Source organism: Camarhynchus parvulus, chromosome 26, assembly GCF_901933205.1.
Source record: "Camarhynchus parvulus chromosome 26, STF_HiC, whole genome shotgun sequence".
Taxonomy (NCBI): Eukaryota; Metazoa; Chordata; class Aves; order Passeriformes; family Thraupidae; genus Camarhynchus; species Camarhynchus parvulus.
In genome coordinates this window covers 3,631,117-3,645,543 of record NC_044596.1, presented here as the reverse complement: position 1 = coordinate 3,645,543, position 14,427 = coordinate 3,631,117, and the positions used below count along the sequence as shown (strand labels likewise).

At 52.2% G+C, this 14,427-nt stretch overlaps 1 protein-coding gene across 1 annotated transcript in view; it reads left to right on the top strand.

Moving 5' to 3' along the window:
* Positions 1 to 14,427, top strand: part of CDK18 (cyclin dependent kinase 18) — a 37,114-nt gene that overhangs the window by 11,566 nt on the left and 11,121 nt on the right. Inside the window, exon 2 of the mRNA XM_030965654.1 lies at positions 8,084 to 8,238. Within this exon, the coding sequence (XP_030821514.1) occupies positions 8,115 to 8,238 (124 nt within the window). The 5' untranslated portion in view covers positions 8,084 to 8,114. The remainder of the gene's footprint in view (positions 1 to 8,083; positions 8,239 to 14,427) is intronic.

The following is a 14,427-nucleotide window of genomic DNA, read 5'->3' as shown; positions in this document are numbered from 1 at the left end:
CACTTCTCCCAGGTTAGGGAATAAGTGCCCAGTGTTCTGAGCGGCTGGAATAATGGCTGGCACTGGGATGCCTCGCTCAGAGCTGCCCTGAGCTCACCAGGAGCCGAGGGAGAGCTGAGGGCACAGAGAAAGGCAAAATATCCCAGAACAAAGGTCCTTTGTGCGCTCCCGTTAGTGGGCTCGTTGTCAGCTCCAAACCCGAGCGGGAATGAGCGTCCAGCAAAGGGCTGCCCTTCCCTCCCATCCCTGCAGCCAGCACAGGTTGGAATCCCAGCCCTGGGAGTGGCCAAGGGCAGCTTGGAGCAACCTGAAGTTGTTCCTGCTGAGGGAATGGGATGGGCTCTAAGGTCCCTGTTCATGGGAATGAGATGAGCTCTAAGGTCCCTGCTTGTGGAGATGGGATGGGCTCTAAGATCCCTGTTCATGGAAATGGGATGAGCTCTAAGATCCCTGTTCATGGAAATGGGATGGGCTCTAAGATCCCTGCTTGTGGAGATGAGATGAGCCTCAAGATCCCTGCTCGGGGAGATGGGATGAGCTTTAAGATTCCAGCCCATGGAAATGGGATGGGCTCTAAGATCCCTGTTCATGGGAATTGGGATGAGCCTCAAGATCCCAGCCCATGGGAATGGGATGATCTCTAAGGTCCCAGCTCATGGGAATGGGATGAGCTCTAAGATCCCAGCCCATGGGAATGGGATGAGCTCTAAGGTCTCTCCCAGCCCACTCCATTCTGTGCTTCCATGAGTCTGTAGTGACCTGGCAGGAAGTTTTCCATGGATCCACCCTCCCCAGGCCATCCCTGTGTTCTCTTGACTCTCAGAACGGGGCTTTGCCTGCCTGGTTGTCTCTTAACAAGGAATTCCCGGCTGGAATTCCGCAGCAGGGGGATGGGAATGCTGTGAGTGCAGGGTTTCACATTCCCCAGGGTCTCACCTCCCAAGGGAATCCAAACCAGCTGACAGCAAGGGAGGGAGGGGGGAGGATGCCTTGCCATCATTCCTGATTTATCCCTTTGGCATTCCAAGAGAGCCCAAGCAAACCAGATAAGAATTGTTTTCTTTTTCTCTGAGGCTTCTCAGCTTCCCAGGAGAAAAATGCTGGGCGAAGGGATTTTAACAGAGAATGTGAATGCCACAGGTTGGATATTAGGAAAAAGCTTTTCACAGAAAGGTGATAAAGTTCTGGAATGTTCTGCCCGGGGAGGTGGTGGAGTCGCCATCCCTGGGGGTGTTTAACAAAGCCTGGATGTGGCACTGGGTGCCAGGGTTGAGTTGAGCTGTTGGGGCTGGGTTGGACTCGATGATCTTTAAGATCTCTTCCGACCCAGTGATTCTGTGAATTCTGTGAATTCCAGCAGGGTTGGTTGGGCCCTGCAGCCACACACAGCGTTGCAGGATTGCCGTGTTTGCTGAGCAAATAAAAGCTCCGCGAGGAGGAGCAGAAATCCCCATTTCTCTGGGCCTTGCAGGAGTGAATCGATGCCACCTCATAGCCAGGAGCACCAAGTGCTGAATAGGGCTTTTCAGCCTGCCTTGTAAACACAACTGGTAATCTCTCCAGGGATTAAAAAATAAATAAATAAACAAAAAAAAAAAGGGTTTAAAACAAGCAAACTTTTCCCTCCGAGCCTTCCTCTCTTTCAGCTGGGAAATGGGGGCAGGAATCTGGTAAAATGGTCAGGAAAGAAACAGAGAATTGATGATTTTTGAGAGGCGATAATTAGTGCTGCAAAGCTTTGCTGGAGGAGGGAGGGGACAGCTCCATACCCTGTGTTATGAATAAGAAGCTTGACTAGGCCAATATTCAAGCAGCAATCAATTTATTATCTAATATGGTAAAGTATGAGCAATACAGCGCTGGGTACAGTGGGGGAAGTTTTCCCTCCAACTGCACACCGATAATTGAAGATTACAGGTATTTATAGGGGTACTCATCAGTTTTTTTCAGCAGTTTCTATTTCCAATTGTTTTATTCATCAGCAATATTTATTCCAAATTATTACATCACAATTCTATACACTATGGTGATTTAGTTTTTCTCAGGATGTGTTTTTAAAGGAGTATCCCCAGATGGTGCTGGTCAGGTTTCCAAAAGAAGAAAGACGAATCCCATCTGGTGGGGTCCAGCTCCCCAGATGTGGGTCGACCTTTTAATTGCAAGGACTATAAACCTCATAACAGTGATGTCCAGCTTCCCTTGGTCAAAACCATAAATCCTTGAGGTGGTGGTGATCTTCCTCTCTCAAGCTGTTCTTCTTTGCTTCAACAGGTTGTGAGATAAGCATATTTCCTTTATATATTTTCCAAATCTATAGTTTCAAGGATATAAGTAATATTCTAAAATTATACTTCAAAAGGTTATTATTGCAGAGCTCTTTATGGATTAACTATAAACAAAAAGCAACATCTTTAACACTTTAATTCCAATGCTCCTAAATTAACTAGGGTTAATTTCAAAGGCCTTTTTCCATGCTTTATTTTCCTTGGTTATTATTAGAATTCACAGCTCTCCCACTGTCGGCGCACTCACAAATACACACGTCACCTGTTTGTACCTGACACGAAACACAGCTTTGTATTTCACACCTGGTGATGCCTAAAATACCTGGCTCAGGAATTCCAGAGCAGGGAAGCTGTAGAAACTCAGGAGAGATCCATTCCCAGGCGGAACAGCTCACCGAGGAGCTGCAAAGGTGATTTCCAGACACACCTGTGACCACTGTCACAAGGGTTTTTGGGATGAAGGAAGAGATGTAGATGTGATTCTATGATCAGAAGGCTCGATTTATTATTTTATGATATATACATCTATTTAAACTATGCTAAAAGGAAAAAGCAGGAGAGCTTTTCAGAAGCTGCTAACTTAAGAATAGAAAAGTAAAGAATGATCACAAACTCTGCTCTCAGTTTTGGATTGGCCATTATTTCTAAACATCTAATCTGGGCTAATCCAGACAGACCTGTTGCATTCTACAGCAGCAGATAACTTATTGCTTACATTTGTTTCTGAGGCTACAGCTTCTCAGAAGGAAAAAAATCTTAAAGAAAAGGTTTTAGTGAAAAAGATGTCTACGACAAACAGCCTTGAGGGCATTTCAAGGATCCTTAACTCCTCGTGTGCCTCTGTGAGGAGCTTTCCTGCTGGGATTCACCTCTGGGGCTCTTCCAAGTGTTCCAGCCGGGTATTTACCCTCCTGCCCAGTTCCAGTAAATGCAGATCCCTCGCCCTGCTGGTTTAATCCTGCTTTTTGGCCAGGTTCCAAGCAGGGTGATTTCATTTTTTTTGCCTAAATTCCTCATTGCCGTGTGAAACTGCTCCTTCCCTTCGCGTCATGTTCCTGCCTGCTGTTAATAATCCGGCTCGCTCTGCATCCCCGGCAGCATCCAGGGATTGCTGCCCTTCCTGCCGGGCTGTAAAAGCAAAAATGATGTCATTGCTTTGCTTAACAAGTGTCGCTTTCCCTCGGAAAGTCAATAAATGCCACCGCTTCCTTTAGCACTCTGAGAGGGGGGGGAAAAAACCCAACAAAATTAAACAAAATTAAACAAAATTAAAGAGGCAGTCGCTAGGAGTTCTTCCTTTGAAATCCGTGCTGGGGAGAGCAGCTGTGAAAAGGGATTTCTTTATCCCACAAGGAATGTGGCTGGAGGGTGTGGGTGAAGCTCCAGGAACCCTGAGGGGCTGTGGGGCACCCCACATTGCCCAGCCTGACCCTAAATTCCCCCTGGAACCCCTTATTGCCCAGCCTGACCCTAAATTCCCCCTGGCACAAAGGTTGTGGGTGCTTCCTGCAAATCCCAGTTTTGGGATCCTGTATGGATCCCATATGGGACAAGGTGAGTTCCTGTCGGAGAGGAGCCGAGGGCTGAGGACAAGAACAACCCCATAAATCCCCAATCACAATCCTACAAATCCCAGCTTTGGGATCCTGTATTCGTATGGGACAGGGCGAATTCCTGTCAGGGAACGAGCCAAGGGCTGAGGACAAGCACAATCCCATAAATCCCAGCTCACAAGCCCATAAATCCCAGCTTTGGGGTCCTGTATTCCTATGGGACAGGGTGAGTTCCTGTCAGGCTGAGGACAAGCACAGTCCCATAAAGCCCATAAATCCCAGCTTTGGGATACTGTATCTGTGTGGGACAGGGCAAATTCCTGTCAGGAAAGGAGAATTCCTGTCACGGAAAAAGCCAAGGGCTGAGGACAAGGACAATCCCATAAATCCCAGCTTTGGGATCCTGTATCCGTATGGGATAGGGTGAGTTCCTGTCAGGCTGAGGACAAGCACAATCCCATAAATCCCATAAATTCCAGGTCACAATCCCATAAATCCCAGCTTTGGGATCCTGTATCCATATGGGACAGGGTGAGTTCCTGTAGGGGAAGGAGCTGAGGGGTGAGGACAAGCAATCCCATAAATCCTATAAATCCCAGCTTTGGGATCCTATATCCATATGGGACAGGGCAAATTTCTGTTGGGGAAGGAGAATTCCTGTTGGGGAGAAGCCAAGGGCTCAGGACAAGCACAATCCCATAAATCCCAGCTTTGGGACCCCATAAATCCCAGCTTTAACGTGAACTCCGAGCAGGTCCAGGTGTAGCTGGAAAAATGAGCCCGGGGATGCGAGACCAGGAGCAGGGAGAGGCTCGGGCGTGGCAGGAGAGGCTGCAGCGAGCCCGGGGCTATTTTTACCCCTCTCTCCGCTCCTCTCCTCTCCCAGGTTTATATTTAGCAGCCTGGAGCTGCTGGCATTCCCGCAGGAAGGATTTGGATTTGTGGAGCAGTTCTGTGGCGCTGAGGAGCTGATTCCCTGTAAAACATCCACAGCTTTGTGGGGAGGGGAAGGAAGATGGAGACAGCACTTCTCCTCATCTTCTCATTCACCCGAGTGTTTTTCCCGTTCCCTGCATCTTTCCTGACCCAGATTTGAACGTGTCCAAAGGATCAGAGGAGGTTATGGATGGAGACACCACTTCTCCTCGTTTTCCTCATTCACCTGAGTGTTTTTCCTGTTCCCTGCATCTTTCCTGACCCAGATTTCATCCTGACCAAAGGATCAAAGGAGGTCATGGATCAGCTCGATCTTTCCCGCCCAGATTTGATCCTGACCAAAGGATCAAAGGGGATCCTCATTCACCTGAGTGCTTTTCCTGTTCCCTGCATCTTTCCCGGCCCAGATTTGATCCTGACCAAAGGATCAAAGGAGGTCATGGATCAGCTCGATCTTTCCCGGCCCAGATTTCATCCTGACCAAAGGATCAAAGGAGGTCATGGATCAGCTCGGTGGGGGATGATTAAAGCAGGAATTGCTCAGCCGAGCACCTTCCCAAGATCCCAAAATCCTGCTTCATGTTCTGCTTATCCCATTCCAGCCCCTGCCAGGCTGGGACTTTGTCCCCAGTGTGGGACCAGGAGCTGGATTCACTTCTGGGTCTCCTGAATCTCCTTTGGAGCCCAGAGCATCCCCGGTGCCAGCTCCTCACCGTGTCCGGGCACGTTCCTGCAGCGCTGGGAAAACATTCCAATGTCTGAAAACAGAGTGGAGGCGTCTCCAACCCTCCTGCCTCCCTTCCCACCCCCGGCAAACCCCCCCAGCACGGCCGAGCCTTCAGCCTCGGGAAGGCGAGGGGCAGGGAATCGCCGGGATTCGGGTGAATTCCCGGGATTCAGGTGAATTCCCGGGATTTTCAGGGGATTCACCCACTGCAGGGTGCCGTGCCTCGCCGCAGAGCCTGGCAGGCTCCCAGCCGAGTGTTTCTATTGCTGAGGGATCGTCTTTTAAAGCTTTCACACGCAGGCACGCCGGGCTGGGCGGTGCCGTTGTCCTGGCGACGGGGATGCGGTGCGCCATCAGTCTGGAGCGCTGCGATCGCCCTGGGGCCGTGCTGATAAACCTGGGAGGGGGCCTGGGGGGCTCTGGGGACAGCCAGGGGAGAGCTGGAGTGGGGACACCCAGGGGGAAGGGGCTGAGCTGCTCTCTGTGGGGGAAAAAACCATCCCTGAGAAGGTTTGGGGTTTGTTTGGTACCAAGGGGTGATTGAGCTCTTCAGATTGGGTTGGGGGCTGAGAGCAGCATTAAGAACCCGGGGTAGTGCTGATAAACCTGAGGGGGCTCTGGGGACAACCTGGGAAAAGCAGGAGTGGGGACACCCAAGGGGAAGGGGCTGAGTTGCTCCTTGTGGGGAGGGGGGGAAGGGGGGGGGGGGGGGGGGGGGGGGGGGGAAAAAACCATCCCTGAGAAGGTTTGGGGTTTGTTTGGTACCAAGGGGTGATTGAGCTCTTCAGATTGGGTTGGGGGCTGAGAGCAGTGTTAGAGTGCAGGGCTGTTCATGGAAAATCCCCTGGTGGGGATGTCCAGAGGATGAGGGATGCAGGAGGAGCATCCCCACACTGCTGGGGTTGGGAAGAGGAGTGGGAGAGACCCAAACTGCTCAGGCCTGAGGCTGGAAGGGGGATGGGACGCTGATGTCCCATCCCTGGCAGTGTCCAAGGCCAGGTTGGACAGAGTCTGGAGCAACCTGGGACAGGGGATGGTGTGAGATGATTCCCAAGGTCCCTCCAACCCAAACCGGTCTGGGATTCTGGGATTTCGTGTCTGTAAATCCAGGGAGTGGTGGATCCGTGCTGGATCTGTGCTGGGCAGGAGGAATTGCAGCGGGGTTGCAGCCCAAACCCACACAAGCAGCAGTTCCAGCCTGATCCTGGCAAGAGCCAAAGCAGGAAAGGCAAAGCCGCGCCCAGGGCCAGCTCCGTGCCCCGAGGGTTTTCTTCCTTTAAGGGTTTTATTGCCTTAATCTCATCTGCGGTTAAGGCGATTCTGACGCCCTGTGGGAGGAGACACCGGCAGCTGGGATGGAGATGGGATGGAGCTGGGATGGAGATGGGATGGAGCTGGGATGGAGCTGGGATGGAGCTGGGATGGAGATGGGATGGAGCTGGGATGGAGATGGGATGGAGATGGGATGGAGATGGGATGGAGCTAGGATGGAGCTGGGATGGAGATGGGATCGAGCTGGGATGGAGATGGGATCGAGCTGGGATGGAGATGGGATGGAGATGGGATGGAGCTAGGATGGAGCTGGGATGGAGCTGGGATCGAGCTGGGATGGAGCTGGGATCGAGCTGGGATGGAGCTGGGATGGAACTGGGATCGAGCTGGGATTGAGCTGAGAGCATCCCCCAGGCTGGGATTTGGGGGATCCCCCCTGCCCATGCTGCCCCCACTCAGCATTTCACTGCTGGCTCTTTGCTGCAAGGACAAGGCTGAGGCCGCACTGCCAGGGGAGAGGAGTCTCCTTTTCCAGTGAGAAACGTGGGATTGAGTCTTTTCCATCAGTGTTTTGTCTTATTCTCGCTTTCCTTCTGTTTTCACCCTGCTTTCCCCACTGTCCAGGCATTCCTGGAGTTTCCAAGGCACAGCCTGTGATTGAGTGTGCACAGCCCTGCTCTGGGCTCAAAAAACCTTCCCTGCACCTCCTGACCAGAGCCAGCTCTGAAAACCCAATTTCTGTGGCTCCTCCTCTGCTCTGACCCAGAGAAGGGATGTCCCAGGGACCCCTGTGGGGGAAATTCATGTCAGGATGCTGCCAACCCCAAAGAACAGCAGCTGTGGGGTGGGAATTCCAGTCAGGATGCTGCCAACCCCAAAGAACAGCAGCTGTGGGGTGGGAATTCCAGTCAGGATGCTGCCAACCCCAAAAAGGAACAGCTGTGGGGTGGGAATTCCAGTCAGGATCCTGCCAACTCCAAAGAACAGCAGCTGTGGGGTGGGAATTGGGTCGGGGCATTGCCAACCTCAAAAAGCAGTAGTTGTGGGGGAGAAATTTGTGTTGGCATTCTGCCACCCCAAAGAGCAGCAGTTGGGGGTGGAAATTCAGATCAGGATGCTGCCAACCCCAAAGAGCAGCAATTATGGGGGTGGAAATTCAGGTCAGGATGCTGCCAACCCCAAAGAGCAGCAACTGTGGGGTGGGAATTGGGGTCAGGATGCTGCCGACCCCAAAGAACAGCAGCCTTGGGGTTGGGGGCCCATCCTGGTGTTGTCCATCCCTCTGAGCCTGCTGTCCCCTTTCCCTGCAGGGCTCTGCCATCCCTGGCAGCTCGAGGGAAGATGAACAAGATGAAAAACTTCAAGAGGAGATTTTCGCTCTCGGTGCCACGCACGGAGACCATCGAGGAGTCCCTGACGGAGTTCACGGAGCAGTTCAACCAGCTCAACAACCAGAGGAACGAAGGTGAGGAGCCCCTGGGCTGGGTGAGAGCCTCTCCAGGCACCTCGGGGTTTGTGGAAGTGTCTGCCCCTTGTTCTGTGTGAGCAACACCTCGGCATTAAAGCTGCACAGAGATTTATCCTTCACCAGGAAAGCTGGATGGGAGGGAAGGGAATTTGCACAAAATGGGGAGCTGTGGTTAAGGTGGAGGGTGGGGACGTGTGGGATCTCCCCCTGCCTCCCCAGAAGAGGGGGGTGACCCCTGTGGGGGCTCCAGGCTGACGTTCCCAAAGCCAAAGGGGCTGTTCTGTCCTGGGCAGCGCCCGGGGCTCGCTGGAGCAGCCTTTGCCCCTCCCTGTGCGCTGGTTTTGAGCCCCCAGGGAGATGAAGGGTTAAATCCAAACCTGACACAGCCCCTGTGCCAGCACAGCCCCTGGGGCAGGCTGGGTTAAATCCCAACCTGGGCAAGGTGCAGGCTGGGGCAGGCTCGGGGCAGGCTGGGGATGCTGCAGGCACTGGGAGCAGCCCAGCCTGGGCAGCCGTGCTCGGGCAGAGCTGGGCAGAGCTGGGCAGGGCTTGGGCAGAGCCAGGCTGGGCTTGGGGAGAGATGGGCAGGGCTGGGCAGAGCCTTGTAGAGCTGGGCAGGGCTTGGGCAGAGCTTGGGGAGTTGGGCAGAGCTTGGGCAGAGCCAGGCAGAGCCAGGCTGGGCTTGGGGAGCCGGGCAGAACTGGGCTGGGCTCAGGGAGCCTGACATAGCTGGGCAGAGCCTGGGCAGCCTGGCAGAGCTGGGAAGAGCTTGAGGAGCTTGGGCAGAGCCTGGGGAGAGCTGGGCAGAGCTGGGCAGAGCTTGGGGAGCTGGGCAGAGCCGGGCTGGGCTCAGGGAGCCGGGCAAAGCTGGGCAGGGGAGCTGGGCAGAGCTTGGGGCAGAGCTGGGCAGAGCCTGGGGCAGAGCTGGGCAGAGCTCTTGGGGAACTGGGCAGAGCCAGGCTGGGCTCAGGGAGCCGGGCAGAGCCGGGCTGGGCTCACACCGGGTAAATCCCAGCCGCACCACGCTGCCTCCTGCCAGCTGTGCCACAGCCCGGCCTCTCCCGTGCCCCCAGCTCCCGTTCAGGCTCTGTTTGCCCTCTCGGAAGGGGCTGAGCCCTGATGTCAGTGCCTGGCACGGGGAGGGCCCGGCCGTGCCAGCCTGGCTGCCCAGGATGCTGGAGCTCCTTCAGGGCAGGATCTCTGGGGCTGTCCTTGGGCTCGCTGTGTCCCCATGATCCAGAGCCCGCCCTGGTGACAGCCAGGGCCAGCTCAGGTGATCCTGGCTCCAGGGACAGGGGCAGATTGTGACCGTGGTCACAAGGGTGTTTGGGTGAAGGAAGAGACGGAGATCTTTGACTCCATTACAGAAGGCTTGATTTATTATGTTATGATACATACATCTACTATACTATACTAAAAAGAAAAAGAAAGGAGAGTTTCTAGAAGCTGCTAGCTACTTAAGAATAGCAAGTAAAGAATGAATAACAAACCAGCAGAGATCTCAGCTCTGGATTGGTCATTAATTATAAACATGCAAGTTGGGCCAATCCAGACAGACTTGTTGCATTCCACAGCAGCAGATAACCTATTGTTTATGTCTTGTTGCTGAAACTCTCAGCTTCAGCAGGAAAAAACCTGAAAGAGGATTTTTCATAAAAGAAATGTCTGTGACAGCAGATCCCAGCAGGGATCCACACCTGGGCTCTCCCTTCCTCAGGGAATTGCCTGGAGTTTGGTTTCCCTCCAGCCTCAGAAATCTCTGGTGTTCCCAGGCTGCAAATCCCAAACTTTGGCGGCTCTGAGTGCCAGAATCACAAAATCAGGGAAGATTTGGGTTGGAAGGGACCCCAAAGCTGCTCCCGTTCCACTTGCACCATGCCAGGCTGCTCCAGAGCTGCTCTGGCTCCTGTGAGGGGACAGGCAGGGGACAAAGCTGCCCCAGGTGGTGAGAAATCCCCAGCCCTGTCCTCCCCATCCCCTCATTCTCACCACCTCACCCCCACAGATGCTGATAAAAGGAGCAAAAACAGGTTTGGGTTGGTTTTTTTTTTATTCCAGGCTGGAAAATCAAACAGCTTTCCAGCCTGGACACATCATGTCACCAGCAATGTCACCTTGGTGGAACCTGAGCCTGTTTTTTACAGAGGGATCAGGGCTGGGTGGGTTTGGGGGCATCCATCAGCAGCCCCCAAACACCCACAGCCTGCTCTGCCCTCCCAAAATTCAGTGTTTGGGCTGGAAAGGACAAACCAGAGCCCCAGGGGAACACCAGGCCCTGAAGAAATGATGGTGAGGGGGAGGAAGGAGGGTGAAGAACCCGAGCTCAGAGCCTGGAGAGGAGGCAAAGGAATTCAAAGTTCTAATTCACACTCAGCAAAGGAATTCAAAGTTCTAAGGCAGGCAGGCAGGCAAAGGAGGGTCCTGGCCCCTTTCCTTGGGAGATCAAAGCTTGTTTGGGCAGAGGAGGAGTTGAAATATAGAAATATATTTATAAAAAAGGGCTGCCTGTGGCTGCTTTCCTTCCTTTGGTGTGGCAGCAGCCGCATTCCTTCCCCGTCAGGGAATTCTGCCCGCGCCCACAAGCTCCTGCAAGCCACAGCTTCGCCCTGCAAGGTCCTGCAAGGTCCTGCAAGGCCACAGCTTCACACCAAGGTCCTGCAAGGCCACAGCTTCACCCTGCAAGGTCCTGCAAGGTCCTGCTTCACACCAAGGTCCTGCAAGGCCATGGCTTCACACCAAGGTCCTGCAAGCTCACAGCTTCACCCTGAGCTCTCTGCAAGGTCCTGCAAGCTCACAGCTTCACACTGAGCTCCTGCAAGGTCCTGCAAGGCCACAGCTTCACACTGCAAGGTCCTGCAAGCTCACAGCTTCGCCCCAAGGTCCTGCAAAGGCCACAGCTTCACACCAAGGTCCTGCAAGCTCACAGCTTCACCTGAGCTCTCTGCAAGGTCCTGCAAGGCCACAGCTTCACACCAAGGTCCTGCAAGCCCACAGCTTCACACCAAGGTCCTGGTCTCTGCAAGGTCCTGCAAGGCACAGCTTCACACCAAGGTCCTGCAAGCTCACAGCTTCACCCTGCAAGCTCACAGCTTCACACTAAGGTCCTGCAGGGTCCTGCAAGGCCACAGCTTCACCCTGAGTTCCCTGCAGGGTCCTGCAAGCCCCGGGGCAGCTCCAGCCCTTTGGGGTTGGGAATGGAGCAGAGCAGGGCAGGGAGGGCTGGGCTGGCACGTCCCTGCCCCAGGGCAGCCCAGACCCCTCTCCCCTCACCTCTGCCAGCCTTCTGTGAATCTTTACCTCCTTTCCCCATCCTTTTGGAGCCACTTGTCAGGAAAATTAATCCACAAACAGCAGAGGTTTATGGCCAAAAAGGGGACAGAGGAGTCCTTTGATTTATTCCAATCAAGGGAGAGGCCATGGGGCATTCCCCTGGGGTCTCTCACATTTTTATCCTGATTTCCTTCTCTCTTTCCCCATTTCTGAGGTACCTGAGAGGTTCAGACTTCCCAAAACACCTGATACCAGAGATTCCCCTCTAATGTACAACCCTCCCTTTTCATTTTTAATTCTTACAGAATTTAGGGGGGTTTCCCCCATCGTTTCTTTCATCTCTCAATATCCAATTTCATTTATCAGTGAACCTGAAAGCGTTTCAGTGATTTCTAAAAGCAAAATATCTTTTCCCATTCATCAAGCAGTGGAATCCTTCCCACTGTTTTTCTCTCATTTTTTTAAACTCTCCTTTGTTTATCTCCTGGTTTTATCTACCAGCAGGCCCACAGCTTGTTTGGAAAGACAAATCTGTCATTCCTCTCACAGTGGAAGTGCCCAGGTTGTGGATTTACCTCTGATTTTACATCAAATATGACAAAGAGTTTGTTCCACTGCTCTCAGAGCTGCTGGTTTGCAGGCTGCACCTTTTACCCAGCTTTGTTTTTATTTCACCTGTGGGAACCAGCACAAATTCACCCAAAATATCATTTCCAGCAGGTTGGTCAGCCTCCATTGAGCCAGACCTTAAATATCCTTTGCTTTCCTTGATTGAAATTTGCTTGGCAAACGAGGAAGTTCAAAAAGATTCGGTCCAGTTGAATGAATCCACATTATTCTCATACCTGTGGTTAACTCAGGGGACGTTTCCTGATTGTTGCTGTAAAAACAGATGGAGGCAAAGGGACAGGGAGCAGAGGAGGGGTTTTACCAAAGCTGTGAGAAATGCATATTAGATGGCTCTACGCAGATATTTACCAAATGGATTTTGATGTATTGATTAGTAGTGCTGTATTAACATTTGAATAGTGAATGTTGTCTTGTAATTAGGAAGTAATTTTTTTAGTCACAATAAGAACTGGTTTAGTGTAGTTTGTTTTTCTTTTTTCTCTCTCTAAGAAAGGAAGGAGACACTCTTATCAGATAAACAACCACCAAACACCTAAAACTTTCAGAGAAAAGAATTTATTGCTTTCCTAACAAGAAGAAATGAGCTCCATTCAGCCTCTTTGGCGCTGTAGAGATTAAGTAAAAAAGTTGACACTGACCAGACAGGATCCTGTGTTTGAATGGAATTTATGCATCATGGATGAAGTGGATGAATATGCAACAGACCATTGCTCTTAAAGGATTACTCCTTTTGTTAGAACATGTCCTTTTTCCTGCTGCCTGGAAAAGGTACCCGAACATCCGTGCTCTTTGTCTTTGTTGTCTCATATTGTCCTAAATCCAAATTATCATTACTCTGAATTGTATTACTATTTTTATAACCATTTTTATTTCTATTAAACTTTTAAAATTTCGAAAACAAGCGATTGGCGTTTTTCACGAAAGCCCTGGCACCGTTTCAGCCCCTCTGAAGCCCCCTGGCGCCCAGGAGCCCCCAGCCCTGCTCTCTGCTCTCCCTGTGCCCGTGGCACAAACCCACGGCCCTTGCCAGGTCACTGGCCTGCCAGCTCTCATCCATCAGCCCAGCAAACCGCAGCCAGGGCCCAGCCCTGCTCAGCAGCCCTGAAAATCCAGCCCTGCCTCCCTCCACAGCCATGAGATCATCCCCGCAGCCGGGATTGTCCCCGAGCCCTGGGGACAGCGCAGGGACAGGGCAGGGACAGCACAGGGCTCAGCCTGGGGCACTCCCAGGGCACTTTCGCTGCTTTGGGGAGGAAAGATCCCTGTCAGGGTGTTCGCAGGGTGCCAGGATGAGGGAATTTCAGCGTTTGTTACAATAAAAAGAAAAGGCCCGAAGCAGGGAGTACTAGAAGTGATTTCAGCATTTACTCGTAATAAAAAGGAAAGGCCTAAAGCAAGGGGTACTACAAGTGGCAGAGCGCTTTTTAGTGATTTAGATTTGGGGTTTCTGTCACACCCCTGGTGGATGTGGGAATGCTGAGGGTGGCAGAGCACTGGGATGGGATTTGGGATTTCTGTCACACCCCGTGGCAGAGCACTGGGATGGGATTTGGGATTTCTGTCACACCCCTGGTGGCAGGCAGGGTGTGCTCTGGCAATGCTGAGGGTGGCAGAGCACTGGGGTGGATTTGGGATTTCTGTCACACCCCTGGTGGCAGCAGGTGCTCTGCATATTCTGAGAGGTGGCAGAGCACTGGGGTGGTTTGTTTGTCACACCCCTGGTGGCAGAGCACTGGGATGAGATTTGGGATTTTGTCGCCCTGTGCAACATGCCCCTTTGATAGGCAGGGTGTGCTTTGGCAATGCTGAGGGTGGCAGAGCCCCAGGAATTCGGAGCAAAACTCAGAATTCCCTCTGGATATAGAGAAGGAAGAAGAGATTCCCCAGAGCATCCCTGCCCCGCCCTCACTCCTCGGTGCTCCTGCCACCCCTCCAGCAGCTCATTCTTGTGAAAAACGCCAATCACTTGGTTTTAAAATTTTAAAAGTTTAATAGTAATAAAATGGTTATAAAAATGGCAATACAATTAGAGTAATGATAATCTGGACAATATGAGACCATAAAAACAAAGAGTTATGGATGTCCAGGTACCTCTTTCTGGGCAGCAGGAGCCCGAAAAAGGACCCACGTGAACAGAGGATTAACCCTTAAAAGCAACAGCCTGTTGCATATTCATACACCTCATCCATGATGCATAAATTCCATTCAAACACAGGATTCTGTCTGGGCAGTGTCAGCTTCTTCCTCTGAATCCTGACAGCGCCTTCGAGGTGGGAAGAAGTTTGT